The 26,170-nt window shown below is 38.8% G+C and overlaps 2 protein-coding genes across 3 annotated transcripts in view; one reads left to right on the forward strand and one right to left on the reverse strand.

The window, feature by feature from the left end:
- The first annotated feature begins 219 nt into the window (after window positions 1-219).
- On the forward strand, window positions 220-11,786 carry LOC102786056 (uncharacterized). The gene is made up of 5 exons (XM_006790582.3): window positions 220-856; window positions 4,602-4,762; window positions 4,856-4,949; window positions 5,658-8,014; window positions 8,189-11,786. Exons 1-5 carry the CDS (start codon window positions 586-588, stop codon window positions 10,184-10,186), a joined length of 4,881 nt encoding a protein of 1,626 aa, XP_006790645.2. The 5' UTR covers window positions 220-585; the 3' UTR covers window positions 10,187-11,786.
- Window positions 11,787-16,846: 5,060 nt separating this feature from the next.
- Window positions 16,847-26,170, reverse strand: part of vwa11 (von Willebrand factor A domain containing 11) — a 30,429-nt gene continuing 21,105 nt past the window's right edge. For both annotated transcript variants that reach the window (XM_035907762.2, XM_035907763.2), the window contains 17 exons: window positions 25,014-25,203; window positions 24,527-24,663; window positions 24,281-24,425; window positions 24,053-24,146; window positions 23,564-23,698; window positions 21,716-21,902; window positions 21,428-21,597; window positions 21,107-21,219; window positions 20,868-20,984; window positions 20,596-20,769; window positions 20,342-20,474; window positions 20,087-20,239; window positions 19,858-19,950; window positions 19,188-19,459; window positions 18,874-19,007; window positions 17,971-18,130; window positions 16,847-17,835 (listed from right to left, as the gene is read on the reverse strand). In XM_035907762.2, the coding sequence (XP_035763655.2) occupies window positions 17,455-17,835; window positions 17,971-18,130; window positions 18,874-19,007; window positions 19,188-19,459; window positions 19,858-19,950; window positions 20,087-20,239; window positions 20,342-20,474; window positions 20,596-20,769; window positions 20,868-20,984; window positions 21,107-21,219; window positions 21,428-21,597; window positions 21,716-21,902; window positions 23,564-23,698; window positions 24,053-24,146; window positions 24,281-24,425; window positions 24,527-24,663; window positions 25,014-25,203 (2,788 nt within the window). In that variant the 3' untranslated portion in view covers window positions 16,847-17,454. The remainder of the gene's footprint in view (window positions 17,836-17,970; window positions 18,131-18,873; window positions 19,008-19,187; window positions 19,460-19,857; window positions 19,951-20,086; window positions 20,240-20,341; window positions 20,475-20,595; window positions 20,770-20,867; window positions 20,985-21,106; window positions 21,220-21,427; window positions 21,598-21,715; window positions 21,903-23,563; window positions 23,699-24,052; window positions 24,147-24,280; window positions 24,426-24,526; window positions 24,664-25,013; window positions 25,204-26,170) is intronic.

Below are 26,170 nucleotides of genomic sequence, written 5' to 3' on the forward strand. Positions count from 1 at the left end.
AAAGATCAGTTCATTCACTTTTGGAGGAAGAGGAGTAAGTAAAAGTCGGTAAATCAATAAATAAAATTAAATAAAAAAGCACATGGAATAAATTAAAGTTATGCATGAACTAAAACAAGTTCGGCACCCTGGATATCGTAAAGTTCCGATTAATCCTCCAATCCAGACGGTGGCGGTAATGCTCTTAAAAGCTGTTTACCAACTGCGGTTAAAGCAAAATCGACGAACAAGAAAGCATAATCTCAGCTGCAACGAAAAGATTGAGGTCTCTTGGTGTTGTGTGGGATTATACGACGGTAGTAATAATATTTCGGTGCCGACAGATTTCCTAGTTTATTTTTTGTGTACTGACTGAACTTCTTCAAAAAGCAAAGTTTGGCTTGAAGTGAAACACCGGATGCTTGCGTAAGTCAGTCAGCCAATGTGCGTCACACAAAGCAGAGACCGCGTCCGTCCGTCCGTCCATGTGAAGAAGCCATGTTGGCGGAGCTTCTGACGGCGTGCCTTTAAAAAAACGCCAGAGTAAAGACACTCTTTCAGGTGGGCTCGTATCTGTATCCAGGAAGTACAGTACGACATACCAAGATGTCTTCGGACGATTTTCAGACGAAGTATGCCTCTTTCATGGAGAGCATGCTGAAGAGCGCTGTTGCAGAAACCACGAAACTTTACGAAACTATGGTTGACGAGCTGAAGGCAGAAATATGCAAAATCAAGAAGGAGAATGAGGACCTCAGAACAAAATGCAGCCAGTTTGAGAACGCGAAAAGCCAATCGGGCAGTTATCAAAGAGAAAAACAGCCTCTTCCTGGGCAAAGCAACGACTTCGAGAAATGCGACACAGCCGTGCAGTGTGGTGAGTTGCACAGCATGTTAGCCACCCCGAGCTAACTAATATTAACAGTTATAACTGGCTTATGATGGTATGTGTTGTGTTTAGCTAACATTTTACGTGTATTCATGTTATCTGGAACACACTGAACACCATAGCTGTTAATGCTCGCTTCTCAGCATAGTCATCTTGAGCGTGGGATCCAAAATGGGAGGGAAACCATACTAGTTTCTCCATTTTTAGAGGACAGTGAACGTTGGTCCAAACTTCAAAAAATCGTCTCTTTATGGCTACATAGAGCTGTAAAATGTTTTACACACATATATATATATATATATATATATATATATATATATATATATATATATATATATATATATATATATATATATATATATATATATATATATATATATATATATATATATAAGGGACGGAACAGATGCTCCATAATTATTCAAATGAAATCGAGCATTGGTATAACTGATTTGAGCTAAATTGACTGCTCCTTTACAGGTCAGACTCACCACTTCTATCTTTATATTGGTTTTTATCTATAAAATACAATTAGGATTGGCTAAAGGAAGCCAGAACCTCTTCTAAATTGGCCAATCAGTTCTTTATGCCCCCCGAGTATATTTCTTTTTGTTCGTTCTGCTGTAGTTTACAGACCGTTACACATTACAAATTTTTTACGTCAGCATCCTGGTCGTGGACACCCATGTCACGTGCAAACCTGTTTCTTATTCTGTTTGTAACTACGTTCACACTCAGTGGTACTAAGGTTTTCCCACACAGGAAGCTGGTGAGGTGCAAATGAGGGGCTGATAACAAACTGCAGTCTTCTAATGGCACTGGCATAGTGCCAGTCAAAACCACTAAGACGTATATTAAAAAAAAAAAATTAAACTGAACTGAAATCTTATCAATGTATAGCTTTATTCCACACTTGTATTTAGATATTGATAAGTTGTGTAATAATTCTGAAACAGAAACTAAAATACAAAGGTTCATAAACTTGTATCACAGATGTTTTTGTGTACCCTAATGCAGTGTTTAAAGAGCATTCTGATAACAACTGTACTTTCAAAACATCAGAATGTTTTTTTTCCTTTAGAGGAGATGATTAAGACGAAGTATTAACCAAACAATTGTTTAAGCTAATTGCTGCATCTCTGTTGTTGTTAGAATGTTTTGCAGAAATTAGAACCCTTTCCCACTAGTAGCTACTCAACGTGACTCGACTCTACTCGGTTTCTGCCATTTTCTGTTATAATTTGAGTACCACCTAGTGTGCGTGGGGTCATTATAGCAGTGCGTCTGGAAGTCCCAGATTTGAATCTGCAACAACAGTATTAAGGTCTATACATAATGACTGTGTTGCAAAAAAAAAGATATGAAACTATGAATGCAAACTTGTTTAGACACTTGTGTAGAAGGGCAATACAGATTAATGAACATTTTAACAAATGTAAATATGCCAGATTATACCATTGGGCTGATTTTCATTTGCAGACCCTCTGGCAGGTTGGTGTTAAACGGAAGTTAGTAAAAACATACAGAGACACTATTTACAGATCATGTGACAAGGACAAAAACAGTGATCACATTATATTAGAACAAACAATGACAAGAAGAGTGGACACAGTGGACAGTATAGATGACAATAACGGAAACACATCAGTTATTAGGGCTGTGCAATATGACCAAAATCTCATATCCCGATATAAGAATTCTATCGTCCCGATAACGATGTAAATCACAAAAATATAACATTTTCTGTAAATTCTATGAATCTCGGGCAGCTCGACTTGCGGGAAGTGTTTCCAGCTGCGTGTCATGTAGCTGGAGTCGAGTGTTTTAACCGATGCATGAAACGATACATTTTTAGACATAAGTTGTAACGGCCACTGTTTTCTTTGTGAGTATTTATTACACGGTGTGCTGCGGGGAAAAGCCTGTTCTAACGTTTGAGTCTAAGGTTTATTTTTTAGCACCTGGCAGCTCTTTTTTTTTATTTCTCATCCGTAAATAATCTTCTCTTTCACGTGATTCAGTTTATTTTGAAAAGTCTCAACAGGATCTTGAGCTTTATTGTGAAAGGTTTATGTGGAACATAAACAAGCGGACACGCAATGGTGTTATCGTCGTTGTTGCTAACCACAACGCATAAAAACAGGCGCTTGTCCGTCCGTAGTGTGGTTATACAAAATATAAGAGAAAGATAGAACTTTAAGAAATTAATATAGCCACTACAGTAACCATCAAAACGATGAAAAAATATTGCCGTAAACAGCTTATTTTGCGACACCACGAAACAAACGTTAGCGTAAAATAAAACGATAGACGTTTTTATATCGTCATCCGATATATATCGTTATATCGAACAGCCCTATCAGTTATATTGCACAAACTCCTGTATTGCACATGGCCTGACTGTCCTGATATTGCGCTGACCCATTACACTAATAGTTGGTTCCCCTTTTTTTTAATACACTCTTTTTCACGTCCAATATAAAGCATGATTATTAAACATGATCACATGTTTGTGTGTCCCTCAGCAACCCTTTTAAGTGACTCTTAAAGATGGGGATACTTTTACTTTCCCACACTGACAGTGGAAGGCTATTCCAGAAGCTCACTCCCTGATATGTGAAAAGGTGGTCCGTCTAAATGCCAATTCACAATCACCTCTAACAGTGGCTCGAGTCAGTCGAGAACCAGCAATACTGCTAGACTTTTGTTTAATACAATCACTCACTGGTGGAAGCGCCAGACGATGTATAACTTTGTATATTAGACAGGCAGATTTAAATAAATATAACGCATATGTATTGGTGGTTGTTCATACTATTTGCCTTATAGTCCAATCGTGACTATATCTTTACTTTTTCCCATACTGTACCTTTGTCTACCTACAGAAGAGAAAGACAGTAATATTATGAATGAAGCAGCCTTCTTTATTGTAACAAAAAAAAAAACATGGCGCAATTTAAAATAAAATAAAAAATACTGATTTAAGCAGCAGATTAAAGTTATCTGGCAGTAATCATTTTTCTCAGACGGCACTTTCCCAGCTATGCACAGAATGTAGAGCGACTGTTGAGCAGCTGTGTCATACTTGATTACCACATTGGGTTTGCGGTAAAGCCGCATAGCAGATCCATATATGAGCCTTCATTGAGATAGTACTGCACTTATTGTGCAATTTAACTTCCCCCCAAATTAATATTTTTTTGCCTTGCCATTGAGTTAATATGTCCATTTATTAATGTTCTCCTTTGTTTACATTTGAACATTTCTTATATATATATATATATATATATATATATATATATATATATATATATATATATATATATATATATATATATATATATATATATATATATATATATACACACACACACACACACACACACACACACACACACACACACACACACATACATACAGTAGCCACCTGGAGTCTGTTATCCAGCCTTTGTGAGCATAGTATAGCAGCACTAGCTCTATACCTGTTGCCACTTCTGGTTAGAGTGGCCTTCCAGCTTGCAGCTGATCTCCAGAGAATTGCAAGGTCTGCCACTGCCAGCTCCAGTTCAAAGCGGTGGCATTGCAGTCTTCACTTTTTTCTGCTGGTGCAATAAAACTAGTTCACTACTCCCCTGGAAATTGTCGCTGTACCCAACTCTCTTCTGAACTCTGTATTCTTGAACAATTAGTTATTCTGTTTTTTCTTTGTGGGTTTGTATGTTTCTCTTTACAGATATTGTCTCCTTCCGCACAGTGTTGGTCGAGCAATGTCAGCCACTGGGGCAGTCATCATTAAAAAACCAACAAATGTTACACGCTGGTGAGAGGTTTGGATATGGTTTGCAGGAGCAGGGAGGAAATTCTCAGATGACATTTATACTTGTCAAACAGGAGGTTTGTGTGTACCATAGCAGCATTAAAAAAAATAAAATGTTCTGATTTTTTTTGCACCTTCTCAAAACCTACATTTTTGTCCTCCTCCTACAGGAATCATACAGTGATACTTCTCTACGGTCTGAGTTAAAAGAAGAGGAGGTTGAGTCTGCAGTGGCCTCTGAACAAGCCCTGAGTAATGTTTCAGGTGAGTAATTTAAACTGACGGTTTTGGAATAAAGAAAGAATTGTAAGAATTAATTAATGGCATTTTGAATTTGCTCATCAGCAAATTTATTATTCCCCAATTATCTTGTGATGGTCAAATGTGTTTAGTTAACTGAATGTCATAATCAACTGCTACTTCACTGAGATTCTGCCTCTGTGTATGAACCCTAGCTCTGTTGTCTGAGAGAGCTGTTTGAAACCGTAGTGCAGGTCTTCCCCACCTGCTGCAGATTGTGTTAGAGCACAACAGCAACTGCCATCCTTAGCTACAGTTTAATTTTTGTGTATGTCTAGCCAGGAGATGAAACCTCATTTGGGAAGCAACTTGACGACAACACAATAGCAGTCAGTAAGGAAAGCGCAAGGTAGAAAGGTTTGAGGCTAAATGGTTGGCAGAGTTTAAACATCCAAAATAACAGTGGAAGATTATTCACCAGTAAACAGGTTGTGTGTGTGCAGCATTTCCCAGTGGTATTATATGATGAGTGCCGAATCAAAACAGGATTTAGCACATCTTTAAAAAAATAAAAAATAAACAGTTCCCTTTAAAAGAATTGTATGGACCATGTAATGTTAAGGGGAAAAGAAAAAATGTCTGTCTAAAGTTTCATTGTTCCAGAGTTTTCTCTGCCTTAGTAACTTTTTCCTCTTATGTTTCTTCTGACATCTTTATCACTGTGGTGCCTAGGTTCTTTACACGTCTCTTTAAATGGAACTGAAAATGAAGGGATGCTTATTAACCAGGAAGATTCAACAGAAGAAACTACATCAGCTCGAAAAGATGAAGAGACCAGAATGGTCCGGGAGGTATCCTGTATGGGAGAGAGTAGCCGTTCAGAGGGAACGCAGAGCCAGACCACTGATTCAGAACATTCAATAGTTATTTCACTTGCTGCAATGACGGACAATATCAAAGAAGAGTCTGAAGTTGATCAGGAGACATCAGAAGTAGAGACACAGGTTCTTCAGCAATGTCAAAGAGATGGTGAAACAGTAGAAAATGAACAAACTGCTATTACTGTACAGCCATCTGCACATGTGCACTGTGCAGATGAACAGTTAGGGGGGTCCATATTGGTCAACAAAGAAGTTATTTGTGAAGAATTAAAAAACAGCTTGGCAGAAGATGAAGCTACTTCCAAAACTAATGTGTCAGTACGGCGTAGAAGAGGACGGCCACCAAAGAAAATTAAACCAAAAGAAGCACTTGTGTCATCATCTTTTGATGCCTTAAAAGGCCAGGAACAGTTGAACACACCTTCAGAAATAGTTGACAAATCCACTGCTGTAGATGCAGTGAAGATTTCTGCTTCTGCCTCTCCAAGATCATCTGGGATTCAGACGAAAGGGACTTCATCTACTGCCAATCCATCTGTACAGGAGATGGCAAGCACTGATTTGAAAAACATGGACAATAGAAAGGCTGGTTCTCTGCCTGCTTCAGTTTTGTCTGTGAGTAGCAGTTCTTCTGAAAAGCCAGTAGACCCTGAAACTCAGCAGCTTCCCACGGGTGTAGAGAAAGAGGCAGTTGAGGCTCCATCTATTGAAGCTTTATCTGCAAAGAAAACATTGAACTCTCCTCCATTGGACTCACCACAACTGACACCCGGTCAGCACAAGGAACGTCGCACTTCTGCAACACTTCAGGATGCAATGCTGCTAGTTGAAGCAATGAATCAGTCAACAATGGGAAATATTACTCCGTCTTCCGAAAAAATTTCATCACCTATGACTCATTGTGCTCCCTGTGTGGATACCCTACAAACAGTGGACAAAATCCTAGCTAAACCACAGACACAGAATCTTACTGTAAAATCTCAGTCAAGTGTAGAGGCCAATGAAACCCTCAAAGCATTTGTTACACCACAACAACAGCAAGTTTTATCAAATGCTGCTACTCAAACTTTTGTCCTGCCATCTTCCCACCCCGTAGCACCCAGAAAACTGACTAAAATTAGGCCTAAAATAATAACTGTTGTGCCAAGAGTAGGACCATCTCACAATATAGCATCGTCTACAACAAACCTTTCTTCTATAGAGTCGAGGACTACACACAATAATGTACTTGCAACTTCTGGAGTTGCAGGGTTACCTCTGGAAACGCCTTCACTTTTCTGTCTTCCTCAACAAACAAATACTACCTCCATGACATTAATCCCAGTTTCACAGTTGACTAAACCATCAGAAAATCAGCAAACAGGTGGTCCACCACACAAAAAAATAACAATCATAGTTCCAATACGGTTGGCAGCAGTGGCACCAAGTAAACATCCACCACAGACAATAGTTGTGAAAGCAACGCAAGAGGCAGCAATGCCTTGTGATGTTCCTGTCACATTGACATCTGCACAGTCGACTACAGCTTCACAGGAGTTAAGTGTTTCAGCTTCCGATGACACAGCATTCTCTCAAAGTGAAAACGCAACCGACAGCCCTGAATCTCCTGAACAAACTGCCTCTGTTTCGGAAGTGATAAGCACTCCTACAGAAACCAGTTTAGAACAGTCAGTTAAGATAATACCAGCATCACAGCCGACTGTTGATAGGAAGCTCACTCCTGTGGTCAGATTAACCAAACTTCCATTTTCAGTATCCCCCAACGAATCTGTTTTGGTATCGAAACTGCTTTTAAAGGGATTTTCTGAAGGTACTATGCAAGAGAAGTCTTCAAAACCAGCAATCTCAGAGAAGCTAGATTCATCTTCAAGCAGTAGTTTAGATGTAACCGAAATGCCTAGTCCTGTGACTCTAAATACACCTCAGAAGTCAGAGTCAAATAATCATGAGCGGTCTCAACTGTCATCTGAAACATTCACTGTCATGAGAGAGGCAACTGTCGGTGAAGATGTGCAGCCATCTACATCAGCAACATCTGTTGAACCCATTCCTAATATGGACAGCAGTGACGTACAGGAGAATGAATCTGCCATCATACAGCTTACCTCCATGTCCAGAGAGGCATCTGACCCTCACTTACAGATGACTAAAGCACAGTTCTTGGCACAACTGGCAGTTTCACCGATCGTTCAAGATCAAGAAAAACAGGTAAATGCTATTCAGTACATGGGGGTCAAAATTTCTGTGGTTACACATTGAAATTGATAGTCATCATGTTGTGTTGTTGTTGTGGGTGTTTTGTTTTTTAAAATTAGAACCCCTACAGAATGTGGTACCTATTTATTTATTTATTGTTTGTTTCTTCTTTCCATTTTGATACAGGCCAACTCTGACTTTGCAAATGGTAAAGCTTCTTTGACGGAGAGAAGCTTACAGAAGAAAAGCTTACAGAAAAACTCCTTGGTCGTTCGGCTGCGAAGTCATCTGAAAACTCACTTGCAAGTTAAAAGAACTGAAAAAAGTCTGGAACGGAATTCAGAACGTGATACTACCACTCTCATCTCTAAGAAGCTTGGAATAGAGAATGGCAGTCTTAACGGTGAAAAGTCAACTAAGGAAACCAGTCCTGTTTGCCTTGGAAGGAGAGATGTGGTTAAAGATAATACAGCTCTAATTAATAATGCCCTATCTTCCATCAGTCCTGTAAGATCTGTACTGTGTAATGGTGGAGATTTACCCAAGATGACTGATAATGAGCCAACTTCTAAGAAGAGCAGGGCTAACAGTGATTCCACCACCATGACTCCTAAGGCGGACAGTACACATAGAGATGGTTTAGGCACAGATAATAAAAAATCCACATCTGTGAGTCCTAGAGAGGGTAATTTAAATGAAGAAATTGCTAGTCCTGAAATGACTTCAGTGACTCCTAGGAGGTCTTTGGGTAGGGATAGTCCTAGATATAAAAAATCCAGTTCTTTAAGTCCGAGGAGGTCGCCTTCAGGTAGAAAAGGTTCTTTGAGTTCTAGAAGTCCTAGCTCAACTAAAGAAAGTGGTAGCCCCAAAATGACTAACAATGATACAACCCCTAGAAATGAAAAATCAAGTTCTGTAAGCCTTGTAATGTCAACCAGAGGAAGCACTAGTCCTAAAAAGACTGACTTGCCTTCTGTTAGTCCAAGAACACCTAGTTTGAGGCAGTCTGGCATCCGTAGGAGTTCACTTTTCAGCAAGGATGACTTAAAGACAAAAAGGATTAAAAGGGAATTAAGATCTTTTGGTATAACCACAGATGGCGCTATTACTAGAAGAAATAAAGGTGAAACTTGTTCCCCAAGTGTCAAGTCCCCCACAATAGCTAAAAATTGCATCAGTCGTACAAAGACTGAGGAATCTACACCTGCTAAGAAGCCCAGACTAATCCAAGATGTTACTGGTCCTAAAAGGGGTTTTAAAGTTGTTAATGCTATGAAGTTAGCTAAAGCAGCAAAAGCTAAAAAAATTGCTTCAATGAAAAAGTCTAACAAATCTAAATTGGCAAAAAGTCGATTATCAGAGAGTCGATCCAACTGTGGGGTTGGGAAAAAATGTCGAGCTAAAGTGTGGATACCTCCTGTCATGACAGAAAGTGAAATGCCTCCACCATCTTTGTTAAACGTAAAGACGGAGACGGGATCTGATAATCAAAACCCCAGTGGCTCCCCTGATTCGCCCCAACCCAAATTTGTTACGTCACCAATTGTATCACCTCTACAGCCTTTGTCAGTCATAGGTAGGCATCTGCTAAGGAACCAGTGTGGGGAATGTGGTCGAATTCTCAGCAGCAGTGCTGCACTGGAGAGCCACGTTAGTCTTCATACGGGACACAGGCCCTTCTCATGCACATTCTGTGGGAAGAATTTCCCAGACTCCAAGAGCTTTAAACGCCACGGCCGGGTGCACCGTAATGGTCGGATACATATCTGCCAGCATTGCGGGAAGGGATTTGTCTACCGCTTTGGCCTTACAAAACACATCCAAATGGTGCATGGCAGGATAAGACCTTTCATTTGCCAGATCTGCAAAAAAGGATTCTTCACAAAACGAGACGTAGAAGTACATATTAGGATCCACACTGGAGAGAAACCATTTCAGTGTACCCTCTGTGAAAGGAAATTCATAAGAAGAGTAGAACTGAATGTGCACTTGCGATGGCATAATGGAGAGAAAAGACACTGGTGTCCATTCTGTGGAAAAGGATTTTTAGACTACAATAACCTTAAAAGGCACAAATACACCCATACAGGGGAGAAACCACATGCCTGTCCACACTGTCCAAAGAAATTCACGCAGACGGGTCACCTGAAAAAACATGTTAAAAATGTACATGGTGGTCAGTGAGAGATGGACATGTAAGAAACCATGTTCACCTTGGAACAATGGTATGCTTTGAAATAGGAAATATACATTCTTGTAATTCAGAAAATGCATGCTGTGGAGCGGGTTTTTGTTTGTTTGGTTTTTATAATGGAATTTATATGCAAATGGAGAATTTACTTATTTTCCCTTTTTTGAGATAATTATTTTGTATCTTTGTAGAATGGTTTGAGAGTTTGGGAATTTGTACTGATTTGCTGCTTTGTTGGAAATCCATCCATCTGTCTTAAAGAACGGAAGCAACTTAACTAAAGCCAACAGACGAACATGCGTGCCACTTGGTACTGTTGAAAATAAAAACGATGCAATATAGACAGGCTAGACAAGTAAATCTCCCCAAACTGACAAATTGTACTTTAAAGTGATGCAACATAATGATTAGTGACAGTTGTTCTTTATACTAGCTACACTTTTGTTCCTCCTCACTAGCAAGCAGATGAGGAAACTTTCCAGAGTGTTGAACTTTTTTTTTTTTGTCTTTTTACAATGTTCTGTATGGCACTGTGTGCTCTCTGCAAAGTAAAGTGTAATATAGATGGAGATTGAGGTTTTTCAGAAATATACATCTTTAAATTTAAGTTGGTTTGTCAGAATATGCAGGTATCTTTTTCTCATACTTTTTGATTCAGTAGGTGATGTCACAAGATGTGTGAGAGCATAACCCCAGTTTGGCATGGTATTTCTTCCCGAATGTTGTACCTGAGTTAGTTTAGGGAAAATTGTTAAGGTAAATTTGGCTTCAACTCAAGTAAGCCTTTGTGGCATACATAATGCTTTTGTTTTGGACATGGGCTTTAGTGTCCTAGTGGCATTTTAAAGCTGTCATCTTTTTCTTTTCTCATTTTGTAATGAGTTTGCCATAATACACTTGCATTCGTTTTTAAATATTGTCAACTGAACACATTAAAAACAGATGTTTTGTTCATTTTTTAATTGGTAATTTATTGATGTTGTTTTCATATATACAGTTCCAAAAATTGAAGCACTTGCCTATTATTAAAAAAGAAGTATTTGATAAACCTTCCACAATAACTCTGGAAAGCACATCTTGTGACCAGTGTTGGAATTTGGATGTTGGATTTTGAAATATGCACTAAGGTTAAAACATGTCTTAATTAAATTGAGACTGAAAATATGATCTAATTTCCATTACCCATCTATCAATCTCTGTCAGTATGCCACATGTCATTACTGATGTCTAAATGGCAATGAAGTCTAATTGTATTACTTGCACAGCAATTAACCACCTCATTCAGGGAGGACTAAAAGTAAATCTTTTTTTAATTTTTAAACATATTTTCATTCTGTTTAACATTGTGCCCTATTTTAACAAAAAAGATGTCTTTGCTTTGGTGTAAATGTCAAAATTTTCTCAGATATGTTTGAAAAGCTAACTTTCCCAAAAATATCAAACACAATATTAACACATTCTTTTACAGCCCTAAACCTCATTGTACATACTGTGAATTTACATTGATTTAATTTTTGTCAAGTCAAGTTGCATAGTTTGTTCGTACTGGCTGTTAAAATGAAAGAATTGTAAATAAACATTTTGTTTATAAAATTATTTTGTGATCATTTAAAAATGTGTAGCACAAGTAATAGCTTTGCAGTCCTGGAGTTTAATGATGACTTTGACTTTATGCTGTACGGTTTCAAATCAACTAATGCAAACCAATATTCTCCAGTGGGAGTAATACACAAAAGATCTTGCACTGTTTGTTCTTCACATTATGACCACCATTTTTCAAAAGTCCACACTGCACTCAGGGCTGTTTCTAGACAGGCATATATGAGGGGGCAGAGAGAAATGTAAAGGGGGCACATAGTGGCAATGGAGGCGAGAAAGGTGTGGGGGTTGAGTGGGGTGCTCTGGATCAGGGCTGCCACAAATGATTATTTTGACAGTCGACTAGTCACCAATTATTTTTGCAATTCGTCAACCAATTACATCATGCATCCATTGGACATAAAACGTGCAGCTTATTGCACCAGCATGCATCTGCTCTTATATAACTATCATTAGCTTAGGACGATCGTGGCAGTAGTTGGCAGTTTGTCTTATAATCGGAAGGTTGCCGGTTTGAGCCCCAACTCCAACAGTCTCAGTCATCGTGTCCTTGAGCAAGACACTTCACCCGTTGCCTACTGGTGGTGGTCACAGGGCCCGGTGGCGCCAGTGTCTGGCAGCCTCGCCTCTGTCAGTGCGCCCCAGGGCAGCTGTGGCTACAATGTAGCTTGCCATCACCAGTGTGTGAATGTGTGTGTGAATGGGTGGATGACTGAATGTAGTGTAAAGCACTTTGGGGTCCATAGGGACTAAGTAAGGCGCTATACAAATACAGGCCATTTACCGTTTAGCTTACAGCTTGAAGTGTTCAAGGTATGTGCTAACTAAAAGTAAAGAGCAGATGATCGTTTATTAAACTTTAAGAAAATTTGCAGACTGTCTCAGTGGAGTCTCTCTTCCACAGCATGTCTTTCATCCTGTTTTCCTTCTCTTACTCTAACCAGTCGCAGCAGATGGCCCCGCCCCTCCCTGAGCCTGGTTCTGCCGGAGGTTTCTTCCTGTTAAAGGGGAGGTTTTCCTTCTCACTGTTGCCAAAGTGCTTGCTCATAGGGGGTCATATGATTGTTGGGTTTTTCTCTGTACCTATGAAGCGCCTTGAGGCGACTTTTGTTGTGATTTGGCGCTATATAAATAAAATTCAATTCAATTCAATTCAATTGAGTTTAATAAACTCAGCCGTCTGCTCTTTGCTATCTAAAATATAACAGGACACTGGAGTAAATTCTCGTCCATCTCACACTTCTGTTTAATCAGTTTTCTGCTTGATCTTTATTCAGCTGTGTGAAAACTATAACTTTAATCTCAGCCAAACAGATTTACCCAGGAACAAATAAAATACTGAAAAAAGCCAAACAGTAAAATGTTTAAGGTATCTAAATGACTTATATATCATGTTTAACCTGAGTTGAACCACAGGGGGTCTGAAAACGATGTGCCAGGAGTTTGCTGTTCGTCAGCTCTAGTGAGCCTTGAACCCCGGCTAGCTATCGAGCTGGTGGGTAACAGATGTCTCCGAAAACATTGGAGCACTTTTGCAAATATGTGATGTCTTGATAAATTGAGCAGATATTTGAAGTTTACGCACCCACATTCTTGCCAGAAAATATCTGAAAACTTTATTTTGTGACCCAGAAAGAGTAATAAGAGTAATATTAAAACTAAGTACCTGCTGCCATTGCTGGAAACTGAAATTGACTGGGCCTCGCTATGAATTCTAGGATAGCTTGGTCCACGAAGGATACACCCTACCCATTGTTCAAATCTGGAGAAATGAAGGATGCATTTGTAGGATTCTGCGAATTTGGATAGCCTTCCTTGTGTCGCTGTAAATTAATCAGCCTACAAATGCGGACTCTATAGGATGTGGCCGCTAAATTTGGACAGAGCTACGATACCAGAGACTACTTCTTCTTCTTTGGCGTTTAACAGCAACTGGCATCCTTGTAGATGCATTGCATCTTCTGTTTTAGTCCATTATTGCACTCTTAAATCCTACTACTTATTCCTGCATCTTTCAGGATCTTACAAAGCTTCGAACGATGCGCAGACTATGAAATTAGTCGTTGATGATTTTTATAGTCAACTAATCGTGGCAACCCTGCTCTGGATAACTGTTTTTGTCAACTTGGGTGTCCCAACTGAAGGCTGAGCTTCTGCTGGTCAAGCTTTTATGGTCACTAAGGCACGCAAACCCCCTGACCACGTTAAGGTGGCGATCCCTCAGGGGGAAAACAGAAAAGCAAAAAATAAAATTAAGTATTTTTCATCAGATTCTAACAACTAAAAACATGACATTTAACTTAATTGGATAGCCTATATTGAATATATTTGAAACCAGCAATAACACTTCACACTATTGCCAATATTAACAAAACTAAAAAGGGTGGGCCCAGTTATAAAAAAGAGAATTCACAAAGTCTTGAAAAATAAAATTTAAAAATAGAAATAAAAAAATAATAAAATATCCATTCAGATCTTTAAAATCAATAACATAAAATCTGTCTTAATTGGAGGGCCTTATTCAAATACATTTGCAAAATTAAGTAAGAACAAAATAAGACCTCTCAACATAGCCAATACTTACAAAACTAAAAAGGGCTGGCACAGTAATAAAAAAACAACAACATAAATACCTTTTATCGGGGTTTCATGGAAACTCAAATTAACACAGAGACATTAAACCAAATTTCCCAGAGGAACCCACCCGAGGGATTAATAAAGTTTTACCTATCTATCTATCTATCTATCTATCTATCTAAACGCACCTCATTGCCTGCTCTGCCAAACGGGAGAAAGTACGTTCTTTGCAGATGCACTTCGTCTCAGAGGTAGGTTAATAAATTGGATTTAACTTAACCACAGTAATAACCACAATTTGAAGGCAATGGCAAGATGCACGGCATGGATGTTTAGCTGGGGGAGGGGGAGTTCCGAGTGCACGGAGGCAAAGAGTGGATGAGACGTGAAACCTATCATTTAATTTCTGCCTTTTCTAGCGGATTATTCAGCAACTGTAGTACATCTTGTCCATATTTAGTTTGTGGGTAATTTATTATTTTCTTTCTAAACTTCTAAAAGTTTGACTTAATTCAATTCAATTCGATTCAATTTTATTTATATAGCGCCAAATCACAACAAAAGTCGCCTCAAGGTGCTTCATAGATACAGAGAAAAACCCAACAATCATATGACCCCCTATGAGCAAGCACTTTGGCGACAGTGGGAAGGAAAAACTCCCTTTTAACAGGAAGAAACCTCCGGCAGAACCAGACTCAGGGAGGGGCGGCCATCTGCTGCGACCGGTTGGGGTGAGAGAAGGAAGACAGGATAAAAGACCTGCTGTGGAAGACAGACAGAGATTAATAACAGATATGATTCAATGCAGAGAGGTCTATTAATACATAGTGAGTGAGAAAGGTGACTGGAAAGGAAAAACTCAATGCATCATGGGAATCCCCCGGCAGCCTACGTCTATTACAGCATAACTAAGGGAGGATTCAGGGTCACCTGGTCCAGCCCTAACTATATGCTTTAGCAAAAAGAAAAGTTTTAAGCCGAATCTTAAAAGTAGAGATAGTGTCTGTCTCCCGAATCCAAACTGGAAGCTGGTTCCTCAGAAGAGGGGCCTGAAAACTGAAGGCTCTCCCTCCCATTCTACTTTTAAATACTCTAGGAACAACAAGTAGGCCTGCAGAGCGAGAGCGAAGTGCTCCAATAGGGTGATATGGTACTACAAGGTCATTAAGGTAAGATGGGGCCTGATTATTTAAGACCTTGTATGTGAGGAGCAGGATTTTGAATTCAATTCTGGATTTAACAGGAAGCCAAAACAGGAGAAATCTGCTCTCTCTTTCTAGTCCCTGTCAGGACTCTTGCTGCAGCATTTTGGATTAGCTGAAGGCTTTTCAGTGAGTTTTTTGGACATCCTGATAATAATGAATTGCAGTAGTCCAGCCTGGAAGTAATACATGCATGAACTAGTTTATATGTGCGTTGAAGGACATATCCTGGTCAAAAATGACTCCAAGGTTCCTCACAGTGTTACTGGAGGCCAAGGTAATGCCATCCAGAGTAAGAATCTGGTTAGATACCATATTTCTAAGCTTTTCAGGGCCGAGTACAATAACCTCAGTTTTATCTGAATTAAGAAGCAGAAAGTTAGCAGCCATCCAGGTCTTTATGTCTTTAAGACATTCCTGCAGTTTAACTAATTGGTGTGTGTTATCTGGCTTCATGGACAGATAGAGCTGGGTGTCATCTGCATAGCAGTGAAAATTTATGCTATGTCTTCTAATGATGCTGCCTAAGGGAAGCATGTATAATGTAAACAGAATTGGTCCTAGCACTGAACCCTGTGGAACTCCATAATTAACCTCAGTGTGTGAAGAGGACTCTCCATTTACATGCACAAATTGGAGTCTATTAGATAGATATGATACAAACCACTGCAGTGAGTACCTGTAATACCTACAGCATGTTCTAATCGCTCTAATAGGATATTATGGTCAACAGTATCGAATGCTGCACTAAGGTCTAGCAGGACAAGCACAGAGATGAGTCCACTGTCAGAGGCCATAAGAAGATCATTTGTAACCTTCACTAAAGCTGTTTCTGTGCTGTGATGAACTCTCAAACCTGACTGAAACTTCAAATAAACCATAATGGGACATGACGTTTGTTTAAGGGGGCATTGCCCCCTCTTGCCCCAGCGTATAGCCAGTAGGCCACCACTAATATTTCAGAAACCAAGAAAGTAGCACTATTTAGATGAAAAAGAAACACCACCAATCAGTAATTTTTGGAAGCACATGTTTATTGTATTTATTACAATGTACAATCTTCAGCTTTTAGCCCAAGGAATTATAACCCGATACATGACTTCTGTAAGGCATTATGAAGCATATTTCACTGCTGATGTTTTTAAATTTGACTAAAAATTACACCTATAATTAACCTATCCTGCCCTATTCCCCCACCCTCCACCCTCCGACGACAGACTGGCGACCTGTCCAGGGTGTACCCCGCCTCTCAATATATGATATATATATATATATATATATATATATATATAGATGATAGCTGGGATAGGCTCCAGCACCCCCCACAACCCTTAAAGGGATAAGCGGAAGCAAATGGATGGATGGATCATACCCATTGTTTAACCAGTATTATGCTTGCTTATGCTAAAAGCATTGGGACACAAAAATCTGTGAACATTTTAATGCTGCATTTCAAAAGCAATAAAAAAAAGAACAGTCTCACCCACAGATTTCAAAGTAATCAATATTACTTAAAACACTCAGAAACAACTGACTTTTTATTTTCACACAAGTTAAGTATAGATTCATAATTTGAGTGTTTTATTTAAACTGAGTTTCCGTAGTCTCCAAAGTTTAGTGGTTAACATTTCATACTGGAATGAGACACAAATACCTGGAAATGTTGTTTCAAGGAGGTTATCTGACATAAAACTGTGCTAAATCCACCAAGTGGCTATCTCTTATGGTGGCCCCTTTTAAATAAGGGAAAAGCTGAGAGAAGCTTTATTTAAGCTGAACACCAGTAAGCAAAATAGACATTATAGCAGAAGTGCATTATTTTAAATGATTTAAATTTGGCGCAGATTAAAGACACAAGATTAGCATAATGTAACCTGAGTCTTTCAAGGCCTTACTAAGAAGGCAGATACCAACAGGCATATCCACAGTGGCAGCGACAGAGTAAGAGCAGGGGGGACACCTGACCGAGCAATTGATTGGTAGCATTTTCCCACATTGCCAACTTTATCTACAGCTATTATTTCAACAATCTGTGAGCAGCAGGAGGCATTGTAGTTTGCCACGATGATAGGAGCGCTCAGTGAGGTGTATGTGAGGGTTCCATTACCCTGATGGAGGGAAATGCTCTCTATCCCAGTTCCGTTTCCATCTGTAATGTTAGCTGAGAGCCCCCACTGGAAATGTCCACACTGGGACAGATCACGAGGGCATTTGTTATCCTGCACGCTAACCACATCACATAATGGCTGAATAAAATCTGTAATCTGGAAAAGAAGAAAGACGTGTTTGACATGTGCGAAAGGACTGTCAACATTCAGCTTTTGATCAGTAGGACATGTCTTTACCAGCAATTTGTGTGGATATGTTCAGAAGCGCTTTTTCTTATTCCACTGACTTACCTTGGTAACAACAGACAATCTCAAAACAGCATAATTTGAGTCAGCGCCATTGGATGACTGTGCGTCAATAGTCAGTGTGACATCAGTGCCTGACTGCGTGCTGGCAGGTGGTGTTATGGTCAATGTAGTATTGGCATATTCCCCAGTTACCAGGGTGAGTCTGTCAAGACAAGAGTAAAATATAATAATACCACAGGGGCTACATTTGTTAAATGCATTAAAGATGTGACAGAAACCTAATGCTGTATAGCACATTTGGGCGGAGCAATAACAGCTATTGCTTACCCTTACCTTCTATACCAACTGATTATTGGGGTGACACAGGTTACTCAACCCTTTTATAATTTTAAAGGCCCAACAAATTAGACTCAAACAGGACATAAGCTAGCTGTGAACCCAATTTATGTGTTTTGGTCTAAGTTACGCTAACTAACGTCCCCACTCGTTCCCTTCGGTCAGCTGAGCAGTTGCTGCTTTCGGTCCCAAAGTCACGGCTGAAACTTAGAGGAGACTGAGCGTTCTCTGTTGCTGCGCCGATGCTTTGGAATAACCTTCCTCTCCATATTAGACAGGCTACATCAGTGCCAGTTTTTAAGTCTTTATTAAAAACCTTTTTAATTAGGCTTTTAACTCTGTTAAGCTTTAACTCTGTGGGTAACTGATATTTTTATTGTTTTTAATTTTATTGCTATGTCTGGTTTTATTACTATGTGCATATTAGTATTGTACAGCACTTTGGTCTACCAGGTGTGTTTTTAAAGTGCTATATAAATAAATAAATGATGATGATGATGATGATGAACTAAGCTTCAAAGATATAAAAATGCTATAAATATTAGCAGACTACCCATATCTTTACAACATTTAACATTTAAAGTATTATTTTAGCAGTGAACCTCTTACTCATTTGGGAAAATCATGGGGAATTTTCTGTCATTTCTGGCACTGATGGAATACTTTCCACCAGAGCTCTGAGTCATCACACTGAATGGAAGCCTAAAGGTCTGTCCTGGCTCCACACTGCTGTCCACCACAGCCTAGAGTGGACAAGGAAAAGCAACAACTTAAAAGGACTGGTATCGTTCTTGTACCTTGTGAATGCTTAATTATTCTGTATCTATTTATGGAAGGAATTTGATTTGAATTAGACTCATTGTATCTGATATTATAGTCAAACAAAACACATTTACATTAAAGGGGAAATTGAAAAGACAAACCATGATCTTCACTTTGGAGAGAGACATTTGGGTGTTTGACTGCCTCTGAAATTGACTGTTGGACACTTTGTCAGTTCCTTTTACGACGACCACAAACTCGCCTTTAGGGACAGTCTCAACAGTCACCAGAATTTCTCCATTGTCCATCTGAGTTAGTACACCGTTGCTAACACTCTCAGGACCTGAGACTTTTGCCAGGCTAACTTGTTCAGCAGTCATCGAAGACGGACCTCTTCTACCCATAACTGACAGCATTAGTGTGGCTGACTGGCCTGGAAGTAGAAAAGAATCAAAGTGTGAGGAAAAGCAAACGGAAAACAAAATTATATTAAAGATAAAAATAAAATATTATTACAAGATCTTTAAAAATCCTCTGTCTAGTTGAGCTAAACAAGGTGCCAGTGGTGACGTAGTCATACATTTCACCACTAGATGATGCTCTTGTAATACAGAAACTTCACATCAATTAACTACACTTGTTACTTGTGTTGTAATAGAAATACTTTATGTGCAATGCTGTTAAAATGTCAAAAGTTACTCTATTGGTGGGGTGTGGGTGTGGAGCACGTTTTTTTTACTGAAAATAAATCTCTTAAAGCAAAATAATGTCAGGTTAATGAAGTTACCTTCAACTGTAAAACAATAAAACTGCTTTATTGCGGTGCTGTACCTTCTTGTGGAAGCCCACTGAGCACTGCGTAACCTGGGTGAGGTCCAGCAAAGCTTTCCACAAAGTCATAGATAAAGGTAATTGTACTCTGGCCTGGAAAAGCAAGCATTTACAGTAATTACAGACTTACAGGAAATGCACATACACGGCAAAAACTCATTGAACCTGAGTCACTTCTGACACTTGTATAATAAAGACTTGTAGTAAATAAACATATACCCGATTCTACCTGTGATTTTGAGTGTGTAGGGTTGGTTGGAGTTGATGTTGATCTTCCAGTTTCCTATCTGCTTCTCAGAGTTTAAGCGAATCCTGTACAAGTTGCCCACAGTCTGAATGGTGCCCAGTTTACCACTGGCCTCACTTTGACTCTGGGTTACACCTGAAAATGTTTAACATCCATTATCACTAATGGGTATTTTTGCAATTACATTTGTTGAAATTCGTTGTGTGAAGCACGGAAATGTTTGGAAATGAGAGGTACCATCAGGGTTTGTCAGCGTGAAAGTAATGGATCTTCCTGTGATGTAGATAGTGATGTTTTTCAATGACTCATCCAGTGTGAAGGGGAAGGTCTCTTGCGTTCCAGGATTTCTTGCTCGCTGAAGAACTGTCACCTGACAGAATTGAGGGGAAAAATGAGCGACTTACTCAGCGATCTCTATTCTTCAAACAATAGTCCAGTCATATAAGACCTTATACAAGTCTCATTATATTCACTGAACTGTAGAATCATACCAGAGCTGAAGTTGAGGTGTCAAGGATAATATCTGTGGCTTGAGAAAGCTGTTTTTTGGAAACATGAATGGCCTGGCCTCCAGAGAGCAGAGCTATGTCTTTGTAGTCGTCAAAGGAAGCAGCTGTGAGGGAACGACGGCGTCTGCTAAATGGTTTAGTAATGAAGAACGACACCTGTGGAGATCAGTTAATGTCACAGTTATACCCACAGCTGCCACGCCTAAGTAGGCTTAATGAATACTGATCATCATGAAGTGTCATTCTGCATTTACCTTTGACTTACTGCTACTAATGAGAGCCTCGATAGTGTCTTTGAGCTCAATGTCTTTTGCTAAAGCATCAGTGAAAACATAGATGTCAGAAGAGGAAGGAGCACCTGTCAGAGCAAGCTGGAGAAATAAAGTATACATAAAATCTTCGATGCATCCACATTTTCATCTTTCTGAAATGTTTTTGTCCGATTAACCAAAATGCCAGTTACAAGTGAAAATGTCACAACTGATTGTAGTACCTGAAGCCCTGACAGGCACATCTCAGGTTCATCACCTCCACCACTTGCTTGAAGATTTGAGATTTCTTCTTTCATCTTATCCACGTCTGTTGTCCTGATCATAGGTCCAAACTCTACATACAAGAACAAAAAAGAGCTAACCATGTAGACTGACCTGAGGACTAAATATAGCCGGTTGTCTACAAGCACATTGGGACAATATGCAGATTTGCACCACAAATTCACTTTATGTTTCATAAAACAGAAATTAAATGCAACTAGTACAGGTAGTTTAAATACCAGTAAATGCTAATATCATTAACGGCATAGAGGAGTTCATACCAGGGTCATTGAAAGGCACCAGGATGTACTCGGAGGGCTCGTCTTGTGTTCCTTTGTATGTGTCAATGATTTGATGAACAACTGATCTTGCTTCTTCAATGTCATCTGACATACTCCCAGTCGTGTCAATTACGAAGCACAAGACAGATGAGCGAGCAATCCCCATCATTCTGTGAGAAAAGAAAATTCAGTTTTCATTTCAATCCCAGAGTACTGAAATACTGAAGTAAAATACTTCATACTTCATAGTATACTCTGAAATACTTTGTTCATGTGTCATTATAGTACCTCAAAAAGTCATCGTCTCCTACAGCTAAGCGAAGGTCCTGCAATAACTCGAGACTGGCATCTGTTGCTGCTTGCACAGCAGCGTCGTGAAAAGCCAAGTTGTCTTGATGACGCTCATCTTTGCTGATGCCTCCTTTAGGATTGATTTTGCTAGTAAGATCAGCTGCACCTCCATGGCTGCATTTACCTTACATAAGGAAGAGATCGTTGTACCCATATCTTGATTAGATATACTGATCTTGCATGTGTATTTAAGTACTCCTAAAAAACCCTAAAAGCGTGTAATAATAGAAAAAAATATTAGAGGAAAAAAAATTGTGCAATCAAACTGATGTGTGTGTTAGTTTGGTTCAGTTCAGGTTTTATCAGTGGCACAGAAAACTGTCATACATGTCTGATGAATACAAAGTCACAGACAGAAACAAGCTAGGTTAGCTCAGCATAAACATGGCACTACTGAGGTAAAAAAAAAAAAAAAAAAAAGAGTCTATCCTGTTAGTACATCTAAAGCTCACTGACATACAGTGGTCCCTTGATATAACACAGTTCACTTTTCGCAGCCTCAGTGTTTCGCTGATTTTTTTGGTGCAATTTGCATTTTTTCTTTTCTTTTTCTTTTTTAAACAGCGCATTGTGTTCTGCATGCCGTGTCTCCTGTACAGTACAGAATGCGTTCAGCTTGTCAAATTTACCTAAATCTTCGATCGCTAGCAGTGCGACTCTGAAGTGCTGTACTGTATGTTTGTAAGTTTTCTCCCAAACAAAAACAACAATGTCGACAAAAGGTTTTGCACCGTCAAAGGCTCCTGTGGTAGCACCCAAAAGGCAGAGGAAGATGCTAACCATTGCGCAAAAAGTTGGACTTCTGGACATGCTAAAGGAAGGTAGAAGTTACCGTATTTACCGTATAAGGCGCATTAAGCAAAACAAAACAGTCAGATGAGTCAAACTTTACTCAACTCATTGTTCTTGCTTCCTCTACTTCCGTACCATTGATTCATTAATGTTGACTTCTCTGGCAGTTGCTCTATTCCCATGTTCTGGACCTGAAAACAGGGTTTGATCTTTGGCTTCATTCTATAATACTGGACTTATTTTTCCACAAAGTTTTGAACTTTGAGAGTCTTTAAACAGGAGAGAAAAGTGTGACAATGTTCATGCCCGTCAGAGAAAAGTGTATAAAGTATGTAGTGAGGGGTTTTACAGCCTTAAAACATCGAGAATAATTGTAAAAAATAAAGCTGGCTACTTCATGGATTTCACTTTTCGTGAGTTAATTTTAGAACGTAACTTCCACGATAAACGAGGGAACACTGTATTCTGTTTATTATTTTCATTGAGAAGTAGAGCATTATGTAAAAGCACAGGTTAAACGGAAAATATAAATAATATTAGCATAACTCGATTTAAATGTCCATGGGAGTGTGCGTGTGTGTGAATATTAGCTAAAAAGCACTTAAGCATTGCAAAAATAGTGTTTGTATGAATGGATATGAATTGGTGAATGAGACATGTTGTATAAAGCGTGAGTGCTCAGGTAGAATAAGAACTATATAAGAAGTTCATTTAACATTTTAAGCTACAGTAAGTGAAATCTGAAAACTTGAAAACTGAAGCCCTTGGGTGAGAGGTGAAACTTGTTCAGGAAATTTAAAGAAGTCCAATCATGTTCTTTCCAAGCTTCTTAGATGTTCTCAATCATCATGACCTTGATGACTGAGAACCTACACAGGCATTGTAGACATTGTTTGGGCATCTGCAAAATGCTCAGATTGTAGTGTTAACTGCTTCAAGTACGCACTGCCTTCTCAACTTGAATGTAATTTATGTACGTGTGTGAAATGATACCTGTAGGCTTGGCAGGAGAAAAGACTCCCATATAGCCAGATGTGAGTTTCTTGTCTTTTAGGATGTTGGGGAGCAGCTGATTGGGGCATGTTCCACTGGCACTCTTACAGTCACTGCAGGTGGGGGTGTTCACATCTACACACACACACACAAACAAAACAGGATTACTGTAGGAGACGATTGCTTGATAAATATCCAGGTATCTTTTAACGACTAGTGAGACTCTAAGCAACTCATCTCTTTAATTTATTATTTATGTACACTGTTTGGAGTTGTTTTATGAATGCAGTGGTCTGAAAATGAAACATAAAGACCAGCCAATGATAATCAGCCACTGTCATGTCTTTAGCAAGACTTCAGTTTCTGATATTTGGTCTATACATATTCTCTCAAGAAAAGAAAAAAGCATGGATGTTATCTTTTTATGGCACTTTACCAATCCCAAGGGAATGGGTTGGGTTCATGATGGTGGTGATAATACACACTTACCTGCCAGGTTATCCAGAGGGAGGCCTGGGTTTATGAGGTTGCTATATGGCTTTGTGTTCCCCAGCTCAACCCAGTTACTGTGACTGTAAAAGTCCTGAGAGTGCAGAGAAACACATGTTATACAAACCTCATATAACCTCCATACTTAAATTTCTGATTGTATGGCTGTTCCAATACCTTTTTAAGTTAATTCATTTATGCCCTGGTGTTTTGTTGCACCCCTCTCACCTGTAGTGTGTGAAGGGCTCTACCCAGTGTTGTCCTTGCAGCCTGAAAATTCTCATTGTGAACGTTAGCTTTAATGGCCACCATGCCCTGTGTGATTAGGCTCCGCCCCTCCAAGAAAGCCTCGGAGTTGAAGTGATGTGAAGCACTAAAATATTTTTTTAACATATAAGTGAGATCCTTGCCTTACCATTTGTAAAAATGCAATTTAATTATTCCATAGGTTGTTATTCCACAATTTTGCTTTACCTGTTGACAAAGTCACGATCTACCAACCCATTCTGGGTGTAGATCTCTTGAAGAGCAGAATGAAATTTGGCACCAGACACCTCTCCTGTTGCTGTGGGACCTAGACAGGCTTGCACCAGCTCTTCAGGAGAGGAACCCTAAAGGGTAAAGTTAAGAAGTTCAAAAAAATATTCCTGTGAAAAATGAACAGGTGAGTACAAAATACATTTTACTTTATGAGGGGAACTGCATTTGTCAGAAAAAGAAAGCTCAAATTGTTAAAAAGCCTATAAGTTCTATTAAACACACACACACACACAAGCCTTGCTATTAAGTTTAATACAATCATAAAAAGGACAATAAATGGGTACATTTATTCTGTGGATTTCTTTTTTCCTTTTAAAGCTTATCCAGACAAACATCCACATTAAAATGGATCTGACTTTGTATTTAAGTGTTAATGTTTTTAAGTTTAGTTTATGCTATTTTGTACATTTTGTATACCTACCGTGGGGTTGAACTCATAACCATTTTTCTCAGCCACCGCCTGACACGTCTCTCGCACTTTCTGCAATATAGCCGTTCCTGTAATGCTGACATGAGTGGATGCTCCACCCCCAATAGAGACAAAGGCCATACCTGGCCCTAAAAGAGCCAAAGGCAGCAGTGCTATGGCCAGCAATGAATTCATGACAGATCTATTTTAAAAAAAGAAAAAAAGGAACAACATTTGTTAATTTAGCTGATTCAGTTAATTTTGATTAGAATACTGCAAACATACTAAAACTGTGTGGTTTGAGAAAATTACAAAGTAAGTAATTAAGTAGTTTTTTTTTTCAGAACAGGTTCAATCATTTATAAGGATTTTAAAAGGTTTTTATTTTAATAAAATATGTTAATAATTGAAATAATCATTGGAATCTTTAACAAAAACTCTACTTTACAAACAATATGCAGATGTTTCCAGTGCGTTACATTCAAGTACAATACTGTTCTTATTTTATCTTATTTCTTTATAGTTGTATATATGTTTATTTTAATTTAAATTTTTACAGTTTGCACCTTTGATCCAGAGGACGATATTTCATCCCACTGTATACTTGAGTGTATATTGTTGGGTTGACAATAAAACTCTACTTTACTTGTGCTTTTTCATCCTGTGATTTATATTTACACAGATTTCAGAGTAAAAGTTATTATGTAGTAATGAATAAAAAACCAATGAAAAATAATGAAGATTTTCAAATTAAGTTAAAGAAAACATAATTTAAAAGCTACTGTACATGCAATACTGGGAGAAAATGTCATTTCAGTTACATAAATAAACTATAAAATACAATCATACCTTGATGTTTCCAACCTATGACGACTCCAGTGGGCTTTAAAGTAAGCTGCCCTGTCACTGAATATATACTGAACTAAGGGAGGGGACCTGAACATGACATAAAGATCTGTAATCTAAGTTAACTGGAAGGCAATATATTTCAAAGTGTGCATCACCACAATGAATCAATTTGGCCACACCTTGAGGAACACATTTTTTCTTTCTGTAATACTTGCCATACTAAAATGAAATATAAACCTTGATTAGCAAATGATTACCACATTATAACAAAAAAGTTTGTCTGCAAAGGTTCAATAGTTCAATAGGTTCAATGGGTTCAA

Source organism: Neolamprologus brichardi, chromosome 6, assembly GCF_056152115.1.
Source record: "Neolamprologus brichardi isolate AB-2024 chromosome 6, ASM5615211v1, whole genome shotgun sequence".
NCBI lineage: Eukaryota > Metazoa > Chordata > Actinopteri > Cichliformes > Cichlidae > Neolamprologus > Neolamprologus brichardi.

Excerpts from the sequence above, each read along its gene's own strand:
- LOC102786056 (XM_006790582.3), top strand. The coding sequence starts at position 586 with ATGTCTTCGGACGATTTTCAGACGAAGTATGCCTCTTTCATGGAGAGC. Across the intron at positions 4,763-4,855 it reads TTATACTTGTCAAACAGGAG|GAATCATACAGTGATACTTC; the intron begins GTTTGTGTGTAC and ends CTCCTCCTACAG. Across the intron at positions 8,015-8,188 it reads TTCAAGATCAAGAAAAACAG|GCCAACTCTGACTTTGCAAA; the intron begins GTAAATGCTATT and ends ATTTTGATACAG.